Consider the following 17,862-nt stretch of genomic DNA (forward strand, 5'->3'; position numbering starts at 1 on the left):
CATCAGCAATTGATATAATCCTAATGAGAACCATTAAGCTCTGGCCTAGTCTTGGCAGTTGTGTTTTTCTCAAATTTCAGGCAACCCTTCTTAAGATTTTCATAACAAACATAGTTACTTATCAAGGACATGGGAAGGAAACTGTCGCATCTTGGTCGTCGTTCTTTCTCATTAACAAGCTGATCGAAACGTTTGACGAAGAATGACTTAAACATCGTACAGAGTTGACTGGGTATCATTTTTATCAGCCAGGGGGCTTCGACTGAGTATACCAATTGATAATAGTAACCTCGAATTTGACAAAACAAATATTCTTTCTTGACAATTGTTGTTATTTTGTACATAAAGCAGTTATTATATAAATATTCGTTAAATATGAAAATGTTTTTACCAATTTTCGTTTCAATTAAAAATGCAAGATAAATTTATATAGAATTTATTTGGTTTGTTGTTTTAAATTTACGTCCCCGGGGGAGAGATGATATAATAAACTTGCATTCTGTTACATTCAAACTATTGTTTAAAAACATAATAAATTGGTCCCTTGGAATAGTCAATATATCAAAACTTGAACTAATAAGTTGCTCCCTTGGGATAATCACTTTTTATAACTGGTGTATCTAGGGATAATCGATTTGGTAAATTGAAGTCAAGTGAATTATCATTCGTTTTAATCTTGACCCAAAATTTAGTCAAAAATAAATAACTTATTCATAATGGTTAAGTGGGAAATAATTATATGAATTTAAAAGATTAGACCCGGTAGGATTTTTTCAGCCAGTGGGGTAAAAATAACGAACAGAAACTCAATGGGGATTGATATTTCCATATTTCTTTGGCCGGGGATTTCAATGTTTTTGTTTTCAAGTCATCAAACTCAGCGGGATGGGAAAAATAACATAATATTTTGCAGTGAGGATTGGTTTATTTGATTATTTTCAGTGGGGACAAAAAGTAGAGTCTAGCTTTCTGGAACTGGTATTTTTATGGGTGTTGTATTCAGTTATAGCAATTTCTTGGTTTTATTCAAATGAAAGCGACAAATTCAAATCATAAAAACCTTGCACACACTTACTTTATTATAAGAACCAGTAAATTTTGTTTGAGCCTGAGATTGTTCTTAAATTTTTTGTTCCAAAAGAGCTATTGTTCTTAGGGTTTGAATCTGAGGCTGGTGTTCTTATAAAATTTTTCTTATAAATAAAAAAGCATGTATTATTTGAATCAACATCGAATGTTTTGCCACATAGCATGACTTTGTAATCGAATATACTATCCCTTGGCGACTTACACATTTCGATCTTTGGGTTCGAAATAAGGTTTATCTATGATATCGAAAACATCTTTCTCTGACGACACTTCGATTGATTCACCGGGTGTGCCCGTGCTGCCAACAGGCCTAAAGAAACAATAAGCATTATAAATTAGTTTGATTTTTCAATAATACCACTGGATAATACACGCTTTTTTTATAAGAATGGTGTAAATCCATTTTATCATGGATATTCTTAACTTTCTTGGGAAAATTATCCTAAAGTATTCTTACAGCATTCTAAAGTGTATTCTTATATAAAAAAAGCGTGTAGGCCCGTTGTGAGTAAAATAATCAAAAATACACCTTCAAAGACCTGTTGTCCCCAATCTGGGGAAGACACCTTAAATGGTCGTCCCTTATATTAGAAATAAGCGATTTATCAATTTATTGGTGATCGTTCCTTTCATTTTTCGGAATTTATGCTCAAAAAATCTTCGAATAATAGTAACAAAAAAAATTCGGTTTTGGTATTGAGAAAATTATTTTTGCGGAATTTCGCAAATCGTGGCAAAATCTTTCAGTATTTCGGAAATCAGAAAGCGAAATTCCACATCTCAAATTGTGCTTCAACCAAATAACAAATATCTTTACTTAAACTAACACTTGGAAATGACTGCACTAAGATTCAGTCCAGATTCTTCGAGTATTACTGCTAGAAAAATGATTCAATCTTGAGCAAATGTAGCCCGGAGGCCACTTATAGCTTTTTGATAGACTGGATGGCGCTGATAACTGACCCGGTGTAATCTGACTGACTCCATTTTTTGATTTTGCTTGAGGTGGTAGCAAATCCAGACTACTAGATCCATAGTCTCTTTTTGGAGAAAAACAAAAAGCAAACCATGATCAATTTTTTTCAAATTGTTGAGTTATTTTCATGTTTTTATCAATGGTTTTGAAAACGAAAGTGAAAAAATTCAAGATCCTCTAGTCAACTTCACTGGACTCAGCGCAATCAAAATCATCAAAAAAGCAAATTTCAGTCAGATATAGAGTCTAGTCTAGAGCAAATGCTGAATGACTTTGGATCTTTCACTAACCTTATTGTGTACTCATTGATGGTGAAACCTTTCTCCAAAGCCTGTGTTCGCATTTGTTGGTTAAAAACATCACTTCCGGTGAAGTACAACACGCCACAATAATATTGATCGTGCGGAATCAGCCTAGTGAAAATAGTACGAGTAAAGAATGTCAGTCTAATAAAAAAGCGAAAACAGTGGGTGGCTCAATACACCTTTTCGACCGTAGCTGCCAATTGCCGCGCGGGCATTTTTTACCTACCCTAAACTCGATCCAATCCTTTTTTTTACACTTTTTTCTATTGTCTTTCGGTGCGAAAAAAAGACCTGGACGGCTTTAGGGTGGTAAAAAATGCCCACGCGGCAATCGACGGCGACAGTCGAAAATATGTATGGAAATAGAAATCTAGGATCTAAATATGAACAGGGTTTTACCTTAAGGGAACTTATTTTGGCGGGAACTAATTTTGGCGAATTTGGTGAACTTAGACGAAATTTGCCAAATTTAGTTCCCGCCAAAATTAAATATTTTGCTTACTCGCCAAAATAAGTTCCCCCCAAAATTAAATTTTTTGTTTTCTTGCCTAAATAATCTCTGAAATTCATCAAAATTGCTCAAAATAAGGGAAAATAGAACAGATTTACGCTGTCATCCACCAAAATTAGTTCCCACCAAAATTAAAAAAATTCACTCTTCACCAAAATTAAATTTTTTTAAGATTTTTGCTGCTCGCTAAAATTAGTTCCCGCCATAATAAGTTCCCTTAAGGTAATTTTTCGAATAAATTTCCACCCAAGACATTCCTTTTTTATTGCCTGCTCATCAACAATTTCGATTTTTGATTTATCAATATTTGCATAACACCATTTTAGAAATCTACATCCAGAAACCAGACCCTTGTCTACTCGAGAGTGTAAGTCTTCATCTTAGATGTAGTCTACACAATAGACAGCTTCAGGCTTTTAGTCAGGAGTTTTACGTTCAAAACGAAGAAAGATATGACGTAGCCTACCTTAAATCCAAACGTCTATGGCTTGATACCTTCTCCAATTTACAAACTCCCTGAATAAAAGTATCACAACTTCTACAGTGGAGTCTCTATAACTCGAACCCGCACGCGGAACACAAATTTGTTCGAGTTAAGCACTGACCTTTATATATCCCTGGACCAAGCTATATCCACCATCTTTGATTGGAGTTTTTTTGTAATTGGTACCCGAGAATAAGCCATCACAGTGTTAAAAATTAACGTTTAACGGCGCTACATCATCAAAAGTATTTGAAGGAAAGTACACCTAGCGATCTCGATGCATTAACACCGCTATGGAGTATTGCCGCCATTAGGGTACCACTTTTCAAAAAACTCCGATCAAAAATTTTGCTTTGCCGGGATTGAGAAGCTTGGTCCAGGGTATATAAAGGTCAGTGGAGTTAAGGAGATTTCGAGTTCTACTCCATATCCAAAAAACGTGCATATTTCTTCGAACATCATCTTTTAAAAAGAACTCGTGTGACGTGGACAAGTAAGATAAACTCTAGCTTTGAAATAACCTTTTTTGAAAAAAAGATTTCATCCTTAAGCAAGCTCTTGAAACTGCTTTATTAAAGTGTTAGCAGAAATCGATATAAATTACCATAAATTTTGAAGCCCCATGAGAAATGGTATCTGTAATATATTTGTTGCTTTGCAAATAATCGACCACTTTCTTCAAAAGTTTGTTCTGTAAGAAAAAAGAGAAACAGAAAGATTCAGTTCACATTAAACAGACATCTTGTGGTTACATCTAGCATGAAAGTTAAAGTAATACAGTGTGTCCCAAATAAGAGAACATAAAATATCTTCATAATCCATGCGAATTCTATTTTATTACTCGAATACTTAATATTTTAACCTCGAAAACCGATCCAATCATCTTGGTATATTTCACTATCTATTGATTCAACAGAGAATTTTAATCTTATTTCATATATTAAAGGTTCATTTTATCGTCTTCCAAAACATGAGGATGTTTAAAAACCGCTTCAGTTAGATCTGGCTGCATTTAGATTCAGTCCCTTGTTTTTAAGGACAATGTATCAAAACTTAAACTGCTAAAAAGCTTTAAAACTTAAACTGCTAAAAAGCTTTAAAATTAAAAAAAAGCATATTTGAAAAGGCTAGATATTTTCATGAGATATAATATAGAAAACTTTGCTTACACCAAAGCGAAAAAGATAAACGATAAATGTTTAGTAAAAATGTAGAAATAACACTACAGTCAATTCTCTCTAATTCGAGCCTTTATCGTTCGAATCTTTCTGTAATCCAAACTAAAACATTGGTCCCATCAGCTGGGGGGTGGTATAAATTATTATCTGTAAATCGAATCTTTCTCTAATTGGAAGAAAATTTTTGGTCCCTCGAGGGTTGAATAAGAGAGAGTATCTGGTTGTTCTTACTTGTTCCCGCTTTGTACTATTTTGATCTTTAGCAGTGAACGTTGGATGGGTGAGGAGGACATCAATATCACCGCTCGACTCTGCACCTAATAATACGACAAAGAAACTAAAAGCTTACTTGAAAACCTTCTTTTTAGTTAGCGGGTGACCCTCAAAAACTTCAAGAAGAATTTTTAAAGTACAAGAATTCAATTACCTTATCGGCCCTTTTTACGCCGGTCCTAATTTAACGCCGACCCTTATTACGCCATAGCCTAATTATGGGCTTACGCCAATTAGGGCCGTTAATATTTATAAAAATTGCTACTTATGCTTCAAATTAGTAAACAATGACTAAAATTTACATTAAAATGTCATTTTTCAGTAGTAAACTATTGAAAATTCCATCGAAAATCACTGATTTTTAAATATATTAAATATTTCACTCAAGTTTTAGTTTTTTTATGGAGTAAAACAATGGATAATTTTCGTCTTCGAATCATACCTAAAATCCCTTTTGAGAAATAATGATAAAAAATTAACGCCACTTTTAGGTTAAAATTCATGATATGCACCATTGCAATGTCTTCCATTCCACCCAATAGCTGATTGGTTGAAAGTGACGTATTGACTGATTATACGTCACTTACAACCAATGAGCGATTGGTTCCGTGATGTAATGTCAGAAGACATTGCAGTGGTGCATATCATGAATAGCAAAATCTTGGCCCTTTTAACGCCGGCCCTTATTACGCCACGACCCCAAAAATAATGCCAATAAAGGCTCGTGTAAAAAGGGCCGATAAGATAATAGAATGAATTTTTGACAAAATTTTACCATGACAACAATTTGATAATCAATGAAGTAATACCTCTTCGGTAACTGCCGCATATCGTTGCCGTGAATTTCGAATCAAGCTTTTTTATCTTATCCAAAACAAAATTCTGAAAATAAAGATATAAAGCTATAAAAAAGCTTTACTTCCTAACATCCCTGAAAGTAGGATGGGATTTGGTACACCTCGTTTTACCTGAAATGGGCTATACTTTTGCCCTAAGACTCAGCTATCGGTTACGCTTTGGATAATTGTCGATAACTTATAGGTTAATGAATTACTTTTTAAATAATAAAAAAATATATATTTTAAAACTCAAATCAAAGGGAAAGATAATCTCAAAACTTTGAGTGCTGTTATTTTTTAGTTGGTATAAAAAGATTTGATCAAATATTCACTGTAAGATATAAAGCCTCATAGTCCCCCCCCCCTTCCGCTGGTATAAGGAAAAATGGAAATCCAAAGGGGGGGGGGTTCAAAAAGGTAGAATTGTTCAGTCTTTTGTCACTTTTTCGTTTTTTTACATATGCATATGTTTTCTTCCTCAAATCACATGACAGATATTTTGTTTCTTGGATAATCAGCAATTTATTTTTTCCTCTTGCGGTGACATTTCTTAAAGAACTACATTTTACTTGTTTGCAATGCAAATGTCAAAGGTGCATAAAAATTAATTGCCCGCGTTCAGAATGTCTGGGGGAGCTGACCCAGGCGGAAACTATGAGCCTTCACTTTCCAAGGGATTTTCCACGTGGAGGTCAACAACAGTTTATACCATGTGATTTGGTAATGCAGTTACGTCGGCAATAAATAGGAGCCGATTTTTACCTCATGATTTTCCATCTCAGCTCGTGGTATCCGCTCTTCAAATTCCGTAAAGTATCTAATAAAAAAAGAAGAAAGACATCATGCCATAGCCTGTACCACACTCCGTCCGTGGGCGTTTTTTATGTTCGAAAAAAAAAACTTGCCATGTGTCGGTCTGTTTCGGTTAACGACTCCACGGGAATAAGGCGGGTTCGTGGAGGTCAAAATTCTTGCAACGTTACAAATCATTTTCAGAAGCTCCTTTTGGGCTCAAACGAAGCGTATAACTAATTAAAATAAGATTCAGTCTAGGCAGATGTTTTTTCATTTTGAAATTTTGCGTAATTCGCAAAAATCCTCAATTTTGCGCTATTTTGATGACGTCATAAAAATTGAAATTCAAATAACTTTTGATAGAATCATCAAAATAATTTCAAACTTTCACCAAAGATGCATGTCAATGCAAATTTTCAAAAAATTTTCAAAACTTTTCAAAATCTTGATGACGTCAGCATTTTTTGAGGATTTTAGTTTTTTGCCTTAAAAGTGATGACGTCATCATATTTCATAATTTTTTTTATTTAATTCTGAAAACATTATTGATATGCATCTTTGGTCAAAATTTGAAATTATTTGGATAATTGTATCAAAAGTTATTGGGATTTTAATTATTATGACGTCATCAAAATAGCGCAAAATTGAGGATTTTTGCGAATTACGCAAAATTTCAAAGTGAAAAAACATCTGCCTAGACTGAATTCTATTCTACTTAGTCATACGCTTTGTTTGAGCCCAAAATGAGCTTCTGAAAATGATTTGTAACGTTGCAAGCATTTTGACCCCGCCTTAATCCCCTTGAGGAGATTCTGTGTCTCAGTTTGTCCTAGTTTTCTGGGACAAAATCCAAGAAAAAAATGCACAGGAGTGCTCAAGAAGAGTTTGGTACATACCACATGTCAAAATAATGTTGAATTGAGACAAAAATACTAGTAACATGTTTCGGCTTAGGCGTTTGAAAAAAAAAGAATGAAAGGTTTTCTCACTTGACTCCAATCTTTTGATGGTGATTTAGCTTCGATTCATTTTTCTTCAAATCTAAAATGTATAAACAAACAAAAAAAGAAAATTACACGTGAATCAACAGATTTTGAATACAACTTCATCAGATCATCGATTTACTGAAATTCGGGTTGAAGAGAGGTACCCGGACGGGTATTCCTGATATAGACAACTTTAGAATATAGTGCATTTAGGGGGGGGGTCATTTAACCTTTCAAAATAACCAATCAATTGATATAACAATTTTATAAGAACACGAGGCTGAAAATCGGCTGAAACCTTAGAACAAATAAAGAACAATCTTGAGCCTCAGATTTCAAAACTTATTTAGAAAGTATTGATTTTAAAATATTTTATACCCGTTTTGAGTTTTTAAGTAAAGAAACTAAGTGAATTATATTTGGAACATCGTACATTTAAGGCTGAAAATTTCAAAAAATTAAGAGCCTGAGCCAGAATTTACTGGTTCTTATTAAAAAAGCGTGTATCGTACCATCTAATGTAGTGATTCCATCATCAACAAATTTCTTTGCAGCTGCTGGACTAAAAGATACAACAGTAAACTTTCTTTTTTCAACCCCCTGAAATTACAGGATCCCCCATTACTTAACTCCAAATTACTTTAAGCAAGAAACTTGAATTAAAGTTCCTTATTATAAGCCAAAGTTATTTTACTCTAAGTATTCTGACTTAAAGGGGGTATTGTCAAGAAAACAATGCCAGAGATTGCAACTAATTCTAGATTCCAAAAAAATTCAAACTGTTACTTATGAAGCCTTATACATTTTGGTTTTGGGATCTAAAATAAGAAGTTTGTTAGGCTAGTGCAATTTGGTTTGTTATTTTACGGGCCAAAAAAGAGGATCGGTTGGTGAAAAAATAAAAATAAAAATAAATAGAATTTGGTTGGGCCCGTAAAACAACTAATCAAATTGGTCTAGCCTTATAGGATTTTTCTTTTTTTAGACATCATAAATCCTGACATGGACTAAATCGATTCATTCATAATTACCCAATGCCAGAAACTCTTGTCAGAAAATTGATGCTAACATTTGTGTCATCACTTCTTATCTGAAAGATAAATTTGAATATTAAATTAAATAACCAATTGAATTTAATATTAACGGCTGTTAGTAGAATCAATTTACATTTTCGGAAATACCTCAAAGTTTTTAATGATTATAATATTCAAAAATTGTTATCAAAGAAGTAAAGACGATTTTTAGGCTTTATTTTATACAATAGCAAATTAGATTTTGGGGAAATACATAAAATTCACAATACATTATCCCTTTGAAATACATGGTACAACAAAAGAAAAAACTAAATTGTGATCTAAATACAATGACTACGTTATTATACAATCATCATCTTTATTTGCTTCTTGAAGGGAATCATTACCAAAGAATCTAAAGATTTCATCATATCAAAGTCTCTAAAATGGTACAAGATGTCTCTCCGCTTTATGCTCAAAAATTAAAGTGGCTCAAAAATTAAAGTGGCACCCTCCCTGTACTGTAAAAGGAGTATTCAGGCTGCCTCTGAATGTTGTTACAAAATTTACTATGATTTCATGCCTACCTTCTCTAACTTTTCAAGTTTTCCTGTTTTGAGAAACTCATCAATCTTTTTGCCAATTGCTGCTCCAATTCCACTCTGTCAGATAATGAATGAAAAAGCCATGCATCAGTTTGGAACACTGAAAGACCTCTAATTGCTTGACTGGATCAGGTTTCCCCTGATTTGAAGTGTGCTAGTAATCAATCACACTAGTCTGCCACGTTGTTTGATTTTGATATTTGTATGTTTTGAGAGTGAAATGTTCTGAAATCTGAGGTAAAAAAACAACATCATGGCAGACTAGTCGATCGTTTTACTCAACACACTTTCAGAGGAAATCCGTAGACAGTAGCCTATCTAGTGGAAAAAAAGAATCTGGAGCATTAGAAAGAGTTGAGGAGAGTGGAGGATTAAAAAAAATTGAGGTGTGAAAAAATCATTTCAAGCTAGGAATACTCTGCAAGTTAAGGAAAGTTATAGAAGTTATATGAAAATATACAAATTTTTTCTGTGGTCATTATTAGGAATTACAAGCTCGTATTTTAATTCAAACATTCTATTAAGTAGTACTCTTTTCAATCCAAAAGATAACATAAAGATACCAATTTCATTGCTTCTTTTCCACTTTGAATTCTAGTTGGGTGCTCAGCCAAAATTGACGATGCCTTCCTTCAAAATAAGAGTTAGAGCTGGTATAAGTCTTTGACAGTAAAAGATCAATAAAAACAGAAGCTAAACATAATAAAATATTCTATAAAGATAATAATGTTACCTATAAGCTTTATATTTGAATATATTCCTTGAGACATTCTTTTCGTATTCTGCCAGTTCTAAGAGCAAGAAATTATCATTTTTAAGGCAAATAGCTTAAAATAAAAAGCTATTATAATAATAATATCATATCACGTCATAACAACCTATTTAAGGAAAAAGTGTTCTTACCATGCAGAAAATCACAGAAATCTGAATTCACATTTTGTGCTGGTGCTTTTCGCTTACTCATCTTTTATTTTTTGTTTTGTTTTCTAGAAGTAACAGATATTCAAAACAATAATAGTTATACGAAAAGTGAAGAAAACCAGGCACAGTAAAATACTTCATGTCTTAACAAAGAGTGAAACCGTAACCAAAGAAAATTGAATGAGATACAAATGAATGTAAAATATATATAAATGATTATTTTTTTTATATTCATTTTACCAAAATAATTTAAATTCAATAATTATACAAACTATCAAAAAGTAGTATTTAAAAAATAATTCTTCACTATAAAAGATTGATAAGAAAATCTAAAATAAAACCTACAGTATCAACATTTGTTTGAAATTAGAAATTGTGCATAGATTAAAAGGTGTAATGGAAATAGGAAATTCAAGGAAAAGTCAAGGAAATTCTGCTTGGGAGGCACAAAACTGATAGAGCATATGGTAGAATGACTAATTTGTAAACCTATCATCAACCCAATATAAAAATAATCATTTAATCTGGATTTTCAATTTATCTTTTGATTGAATTTTTCAATTTATTCAATACAACAGTTTATTGAATAATTTTTTACTTCAATATATATTATTTTTTTTTATGATAAAGCGAGGCCAATTTAATTTGTTGTTTTACGGGCCAAGCTACCCAAAATAGAGTCAGTTGGTTGGAAAAAAAATAAAAATGAAAGTAGAATTTCACCTATAAAATCTCCTAAAAAGGTAGCAAAAACTACTACATCTTTACAAAAATGCGAAATAGAAAATAATAAGACACAAAAAAGGTTGAATTCATGAATAAAATGAAAAATTGAACATAAAATTCTCAAAACCTTGGAAAAACTGCCAAAATTTCAAAAATTTGGTACTCGGTAAAGATATGAAAATAAAAATCAATTTTATTTTTATTCCAATTTTTGGAAATTCAGAGTAGTCGGTCGGGCCCGTAAAACATCTAATCAAATTGGTCTCAACCAAAACATCATTTAATTGATTTGTCTTTAACAAAACAGTTGTTGCCTAGAAACAAAATAATTAATCAAGCTTCTACTGACTGACGAATTTGACAAATAAATCAGACGATGGCAGTATTTATAGCTTATTTCTTGTCAGTATTCTCGTATTTTTTAACCTTTACAAACCGGTGTGACAATGTTATTATTTTTTCAATTTTCTGGATTCCAGGATTCAGCAAAAATCTTGATGGGAAAACAGTAGTTCAAAACAAACCCCCCTGTCTAGTCTTCACTGAATTTAAAAATTCAATGAAAAAAGCAAAAGGTTGCAAAAAACACCAATGAAATTTAATTCTTTACAAAATTTAACCAAATGTCAATAAAATAATACTAAAGAAATGGTAAAAATTAGCAGCATTTCTTTTCCTCAGGTTTTTTTTTATCTGGAAAACCTTGATGTTGAAAAGCTGGCTGCTCAGGAGGAAGCTTTTGCCCTATTTGTTCAAATATATCATTTACATTTTCAGCATTCAAAGCAGAACACTCAGCAAAAACAGCACCAATTTCATCTGCAAAGCTTTGCCCTGTTTCTGTTGTAACTTCTCTTTGGTCAACTAAATCTTTTTTATTCCCAGCAATAGCTATTACAATGTTTTGCGGCCCCATCTGCCTCAATTCTTTGATCCAACGTTTGACACTTTCAAAACTCTGTTCTAAAGTTATATCATAAACAACAACAGCAGCAGCAGCTCCTCTATAATACATTGGTGCAAGAGCTTTGTATTTCTCTTGTCCTGCAGTGTCCCATATTTGAAACTTAAATGCTTGATCCTCAATCCGAAAGTTTTTAGACATGAATGAAGCACCTATCGTAGCAGTTGAGTGAATTTCAAAACGGTCATGAACAAATCTCATCGCAAGGCAGGATTTCCCCACACCAGAATCACCCAAAAGACAAAGTTTGATTTCCCTAACTGCATTAAAAGCCATTTTAAAATTCAAAAGTTATACCTGATCATATACAAGAAGTTGAGATTTGTTTTAATGTTTGCATAGACGTTTGCTTGGCTTGCTCTTATGCTCGTGATTCACTTTCGAAATCAAAACTTTGTTTTGATACTTCAAGTTATAGCATATAGAATCGAATAGATTATTTAGCAAAAGAGATGTACATTTCCGGTCCCTTCTTTGGACAACTTTGAGTAAAATCAACCATACTTAAGAACTTTTCACTAAGATCTTAGTATCACTGCTTCAAACTACTACTTTGATTATGTAATCTTATTACTTTGGGAAATGGTACGAAAGCTGTGATCGGAAAAACCCTGATGTCAAAGTGTGAGAAAATGGCTGCGGAAGCTACTACAAGCTCAAATTCTGAAAGATTTGTAGCTCCTTGGGCTACAGGAGACAAATTAAGAAAAATCGAGGAGGAAGTTCTTATACCTAATTTGATGAAGAAGAAGGCGAAAGTTATTTGCAAAGAATATATGGATTGTAAGTATTTCTTAGAATAAGCAAAGGATGGATAAATTTATTTTGTCATCTTTTTTTTTCCATTTCAAATTTTTATCGATTTTAATGACATTTTAATGTAGGTTATCTGCAGAAATTCAGTTGAAAAATGTTGCTATTATAGTCGTTTGGGAGAACGTGAGGGTCTTTTAAATAGCTAATTACTGTATATTACTCCAGCAGAATTTTTTTTAAATGATATAACATATCATTATAATAAACCAAGCGGTCAGGCTCGATAGGATCGATAATCGGAACGGATCGATAAAGGATCAATAAAGGATCGATAAATTACTTATTGATTCCGATAAAGGATCGAAGGACCCTGCTGACGCACCGGACTTAACGAACACCGGACACGCGAAAGTCAGGTGTAAAATGAGAATTTGTTTTACCACCGGACAATTTCTACACCGGACTTAAGGAAGTCGGATGTCCGGTGTTGGAAAAGGATATTTTTTCTAAATTAATAAAAGTCCGGCGTCCAAAATTCCCTGTAGGCAACACCGGACTGACACCAGACCTATTGCGTCCGGTGTAGCGAAAGGATACTTTTTGCCACGGGACAAATACACCGGACAGTCCGGTGCGTCGGCAGGGTCCTAGGATCGATAGAAGATTGAGCTCTAAAAAATCGTGAGTATCGATCCTTCTATGATCTCTTATCATCGATCTTTTTTTCAATCGATCTTCTATCGATTACTTATGGATCCCTACCGATTACTTATCAATCCTCTACTGATTACTTATCAATCCTCTACTGATTACTTATCGATCCTCTACCGATTACTTATCGATCCTCTACCGATTACTTATCGATTACCTTTTGATTATTTATCGATTACCTATCGATCTATAAGGGTTACGGAATTATGTATCGATCAATTATCGAGTAGTAGCTATATTTTTATCGATAGCTACAGTAGCAATCTTTTATCGAGCAGTCATTGATCTTTTATCTAATAGCTATTGATCAATAGACCTTTTTTCAAAGAGGCCACCCTGTTGAATAATTATGTAGTCCAGCAAAAAAACAATGATAAAACCATGCATAATTATTACAATATGCATGATACAGTAATTATGCATGGCTCTATCATTGTTTTTATGGCTGGACTACATAATTATTCAACAGGACGTCCTCTTTGAAAAAAGGTCTATTAGAATTATTGAATACTCGTTACAATGACCATTTGTCCGTCCATTGCAGTTAACAATAGCCCGATCGAGAGTAATCTCTGAACAGATTCTAATTTTCCGTACATGGCACGTATTCTCTCTAAAGACCATATGGGACCCCGTAAGAGAATCGTTTAGATTAGGGGCACCGCTTGGATCTTTTTCATCTAGATTTGAAATAGATATCAATAATTGAATGAGGTTTTGGGCGCGGTGATTGGCTTTGAGTAAGGAAATAATTGCACCAAATCAAACATCAGTCATAAACAATCTGGGAACATTAGATCCAGCCCTTTCCCTGTGTATCCATTGCTTTATTAACATTACTACGAAGGGTGGTCGTAAGGAACCATTCAAACAGTACGTGCGCTATAAGGGGGTACCCCTAACTTCAAAAAGCGTACGAAAGCTTACTTTGGGGAGGGGAGAGGGAATTAGTCGACTAGTTTAATAGTCTAGTTGAACCCGACTGGGGATGCGGCACATCAAAGGCCGACTATCATTCCTCTCCGATGGGAAATTGGCCAGCTCCTATCCTTTAGAGCTCTAGCGTGGGAGGCCGCCAATCCCCCATCGGAATATCAGATACCGAAATTCTCACCCAATGGAAATTTGGAAAGTCCTTATTATCCGCTAAAGTACCCAGAAAAATCTGCTTTTGTCCCTACTACCAATACATTTTTGAGATCGATAAAAGATCGATATCAATTGGATCAATATATTTTTAGAATCTATTTTTTGATTGGATCGATAAGATCGATAAGTAATCGATATCCTATGGGATCGATATAATTTTACAATCGATAATTTGATTGGATTGATGTAAGATTGATAAGTGATCAATAAATGATCCTGACCAAAAAATTCTTGAGTATCGATCCCAACTCGATCCCTTATCGGAATCGATAAGTAATTTATCGATCCTTTATTGATCCTTCATCGATCCATTCCGATTATCAATCCTATCGAGCCCGACCGCCTGGAATAAAACAGCAGTTTTATACCTAGGGACAAAATAATTTATCCTGTTTGTACTGGCTGAGGGAAAGTAATATATGTGGAGTAATTTGTTATTCAATAGACTACACTCATTTCGTTTTATAAGCATACGGTAAATTTCGGCTGAAGCTCAGTATGCTTAAGTAAAGCTCAATTTTGAGCCTCGACTATGCTTAACCCTATGCTTGGTAAAAAAATTATGAATGGGGTAAAAAATTTCGCGCATTTTCCCCTATTTTTAATAATCTTGAGAGAAATGAAGACATTCTATTGTTTTCGAATGTTGTTGTTATTATAAGTTGTCTTATTTATAAGAGATTATACAATAATAAAATCACCAATTTTGTTTGTATTTCTCTTCTTAATTCTTCTGTTATTTTCTGAAGTTTTGGAAATTATGATTCTAAAAATTTCTTTGGCTGAGCCTCAAGGTATGCTTAGCATATGCTTAATTTTTCTGGAAATTTGAGCTTCAGTATGCTTATAAACATTATGCTTATAAAACAAAATGAGTGTATCGCATTCTCCTAAATGACTATTCTATGCTATTTCTTTCCTCAGCTTTCGGTAAATGTGTGGATGGCCGAACCATATCTATTGCATGGTCATGTGGAGCAGAGAGAGATGCCATGAAAAGTTGCTTGAAAGCACAGTAAAATTTTATTTTATTTTGTTTGATACAAATTTTTAAAGTAACAGTTTTTATAGCCATATCCAGGCTCACATAACCTGATTGTGATTGTTTTCTGCCCACCACACTAAAGCTCTATAAAGGGATGGCATGGGTGAAAACAAACAATCTCACGAAACATCACAAACTCACCACAGAAAATAATGTTGTACATTATATGTATATAGGTTTTTAATATTTATAATGTCCTACATTATTACAGTAGGTGCGTCTTGCAATTCCTGTATAATTAATAACACGCATGTGTAATTTGTCGTTCTTTTAAACCACATGTCAGTCAGGGTTGGAGCTCGAAACATTGCATCATTATTTAGATGATCTGGAATGGATGAGCACCAACTTAAAAGGGAAATGGTTAAGTCTGTAAAATGTAGAAGAGTCTTTCTTCTATTTCTTCGATTGTAGAAAGGTCCTTGAACAATTTTTAATGTACCACATTATAATGTGCGACATGATTTATAATGTAGATCATTATAATTATTAAAAACTTACATATAATGTACAAGATTATATTCCGTGGTGAGTTAGGGCTGCGTGAATATGCTATCTCAAAATCGTAAGCACCGCGTTTATCTAAACTGCTAAAAGCACTGGGAATGGCAATAAAGTTGCGTGATTGTGTTTATAAATAGGGTGCCATATCAGGAAAATTTAATTTTTGACTTTCTGACACACAACAGAAGTTAAAGCCCCACAAATACAAATATTTACGTCATTGCATATGCATGTTTGAGACTCAAAAAATATGAGTTCTGCTAAGCATGTAGCCTGGAGATCCATGCTATGATTTCTTATTCTATATACTGATGGCGAAATATACAGATTATAAGAATACAGGGTGGTTTGGTTCTCCTGTCTACTAAGCATGAGGCTCACAAAAATTTATCTTACCTTACCGGGGAAAAAAATGTCTGGGGAAAGTGACGACAATTTTGAGGGAGTGACGAAATTCATCCCCGACGAAATTTATCTCGTCCAAAACTTTTACTCAATTTTTTCCCCTAACTAAAATTCAAGTCCAAATTTTTTACGCCTTTATTAACAAAAATTAGTGCTTTAAACGTCGAATTACAAGATCTATTTTCGAGCTAGTGAAGAAAACCATTTCATTTGGAACATTTAGTCAGATGGAAGTGACTATATAAATTGTAAATTTGGTCGGGGAAAAGTGACAAATTTGAAATTTTGGTTGGGGAAAAGTGACGAAAATGCCTCTAGGTGACAAATTTTTTCCCAGACTAATTAAAACCCCGACATTTTTTTCCCCGATAAGGTATATGCTTATATAAAAAATGTGTAGCTTTAATTGACCTTTAAAGCAAGTAAAATAATATGTCTTCCTGTCTTTTATTGAAAATTTCAAATGCAGAGAAAACAAGCAATATTTTGCACAATTCGTGAAAAAATTTGAGAGAAACCTTGAATTTTTTTAGTTTAAATTGAAAATTTTAATTTCGAAAAAATCCTCTTTTAAACCTGTTTAAAAAAGAAAATCAGGAAAAGATAGGGAATTACTGTACAACTCTTTAAAAATATCAGAGACAACTCTAAGAATCTTTTTTCATCTAGATTCAGAAAAAAGCCTCTTTTTAAACAATTTTGTCAGGGCAAAAAGATTTTTAACCAAAAGTATAGGGGGAGAGTATTTCAGGAAATTGTTATCCCAGCTGGCACACAACGTTGTTTTAACGTTCAAATAACGTTAATTGGACGTTACGAATGTCAAATGGACGTTGTTTTGACGTTGTGTGCCGGTTGGGATGACTCTACTTGGGTAAACATACAGTGTGCCCCAGAAAAAGTACAGTAAACTAATTTTTATATAAATTATGATAAATTTTCAGCCACACTATCAAGTTTTGAATTGAATTGAAGTTTTGTCTGATTTTTTCTTAAAAAGATGTGCCCGACATTTGTTTCAGTTTAACTTAAGGTTGCATTTTATCCTTTCTTCAGGTTGGATAAGCCGTCATTGTACAGTGAAGCTCGTCGCGAATATCTCCAAGAAAGAGAAGAATTTCAACAGAGTTACGTCGAAACTGGTAAAAAGAAGAAAATCGGACGAAAGGAGTCTGCATTTTAGTAACTTCTTGATTTTTTTTGTTACATACTTGTCTTGGTGACTTGTAACAAGTTTAGAATTCCAAGTACCTAAATAAAATGTGTCAAAAAAAAGGAAAATAATAATAGTATGGAGATCACTCATAACTAAGTTTGAAATCGGTTTGACATGCTAGGGATGGGAGTTTCTAAACATCGACCAGAAATGGCGACCACGACCAGCGACCACGACCGGCGACCAGATAAATTTGGGTTATCGAGTTTACCTGCTCTCTCCACCGTAGAGAACATCCAAATCGAGTCCTGATGTCGCTTTCAAATGAACCACTGAGCATGTGGCTGAGAGTTACTCTATCTAGAGAATACTAAAAGTGACTTTTGACGTTACCAGTCATTTTCTAGACAAAGTGACACTTTTTGACAAAAATATTGACAGGGCAATTAAGTGTGATGCCTGTAAACTTTA

General features: G+C 33.5%; 3 protein-coding genes across 3 annotated transcripts; 1 reads left to right on the plus strand and 2 right to left on the minus strand.

Moving 5' to 3' along the window:
• Window positions 1–1,205: 1,205 nt before the first annotated feature.
• On the minus strand, window positions 1,206–10,041 carry LOC136799279 (DNA polymerase beta-like). Its single transcript, XM_067055979.1, has 14 exons — window positions 9,958–10,041; window positions 9,788–9,845; window positions 9,618–9,684; window positions 9,037–9,111; window positions 8,468–8,526; window positions 7,949–7,998; window positions 7,440–7,491; window positions 6,418–6,472; window positions 5,626–5,698; window positions 4,775–4,860; window positions 3,970–4,056; window positions 3,348–3,397; window positions 2,356–2,478; window positions 1,206–1,399 (listed from the first exon to the last, which is right to left on the minus strand). Exons 1-14 carry the CDS (start codon window positions 10,016–10,018, stop codon window positions 1,288–1,290), a joined length of 1,008 nt encoding a protein of 335 aa, XP_066912080.1. The 5' UTR covers window positions 10,019–10,041; the 3' UTR covers window positions 1,206–1,287.
• Window positions 10,042–10,864: 823 nt separating this feature from the next.
• LOC136799280 (ras-related protein Rab-22A-like) lies at window positions 10,865–12,079 on the minus strand. The gene has a single exon (XM_067055980.1). The coding sequence runs from the start codon at window positions 11,939–11,941 to the stop codon at window positions 11,360–11,362; it is 582 nt and encodes a 193-aa protein (XP_066912081.1). The 5' UTR covers window positions 11,942–12,079; the 3' UTR covers window positions 10,865–11,359.
• A 140-nt stretch (window positions 12,080–12,219) lies between these two features.
• Window positions 12,220–17,437, plus strand: LOC136799281 (COX assembly mitochondrial protein homolog). The gene is made up of 3 exons (XM_067055981.1): window positions 12,220–12,448; window positions 15,206–15,296; window positions 17,292–17,437. The coding sequence occupies exons 1-3, from the start codon at window positions 12,280–12,282 to the stop codon at window positions 17,416–17,418; spliced, it is 387 nt and encodes a 128-aa protein (XP_066912082.1). The 5' UTR covers window positions 12,220–12,279; the 3' UTR covers window positions 17,419–17,437.
• The last annotated feature ends 425 nt before the right edge of the window (window positions 17,438–17,862 follow it).

This window comes from Clytia hemisphaerica, unplaced genomic scaffold (assembly GCF_902728285.1).
Source record: "Clytia hemisphaerica strain Z4C2 unplaced genomic scaffold, Clytia hemisphaerica genome assembly, whole genome shotgun sequence".
NCBI lineage: Eukaryota > Metazoa > Cnidaria > Hydrozoa > Leptothecata > Clytiidae > Clytia > Clytia hemisphaerica.

What these genes read in the sequence shown, in the direction of transcription:
- LOC136799280 (XM_067055980.1), bottom strand. Translation starts at nt 11,941, where the DNA reads ATGGCTTTTAATGCAGTTAGGGAAATCAAACTTTGTCTTTTGGGTGAT.
- LOC136799281 (XM_067055981.1), top strand. Translation starts at nt 12,280, where the DNA reads ATGTCAAAGTGTGAGAAAATGGCTGCGGAAGCTACTACAAGCTCAAAT. An exon ending in TTGCAAAGAATATATGGATT is followed by an intron (nt 12,449 to 15,205) that starts GTAAGTATTTCT and finishes TTCTTTCCTCAG; the next exon opens with CTTTCGGTAAATGTGTGGAT. An exon ending in AAAAGTTGCTTGAAAGCACA is followed by an intron (nt 15,297 to 17,291) that starts GTAAAATTTTAT and finishes TCCTTTCTTCAG; the next exon opens with GTTGGATAAGCCGTCATTGT.
- LOC136799279 (XM_067055979.1), bottom strand. Translation starts at nt 10,018, where the DNA reads ATGAGTAAGCGAAAAGCACCAGCACAAAATGTGAATTCAGATTTCTGT. An exon ending in TTCAAATATAAAGCTTATAG is followed by an intron (nt 9,685 to 9,787) that starts GTAACATTATTA and finishes CTTATTTTGAAG; the next exon opens with GAAGGCATCGTCAATTTTGG. An exon ending in ATGGGGCTTCAAAATTTATG is followed by an intron (nt 3,398 to 3,969) that starts GTAATTTATATC and finishes ACTTTTATTCAG; the next exon opens with GGAGTTTGTAAATTGGAGAA.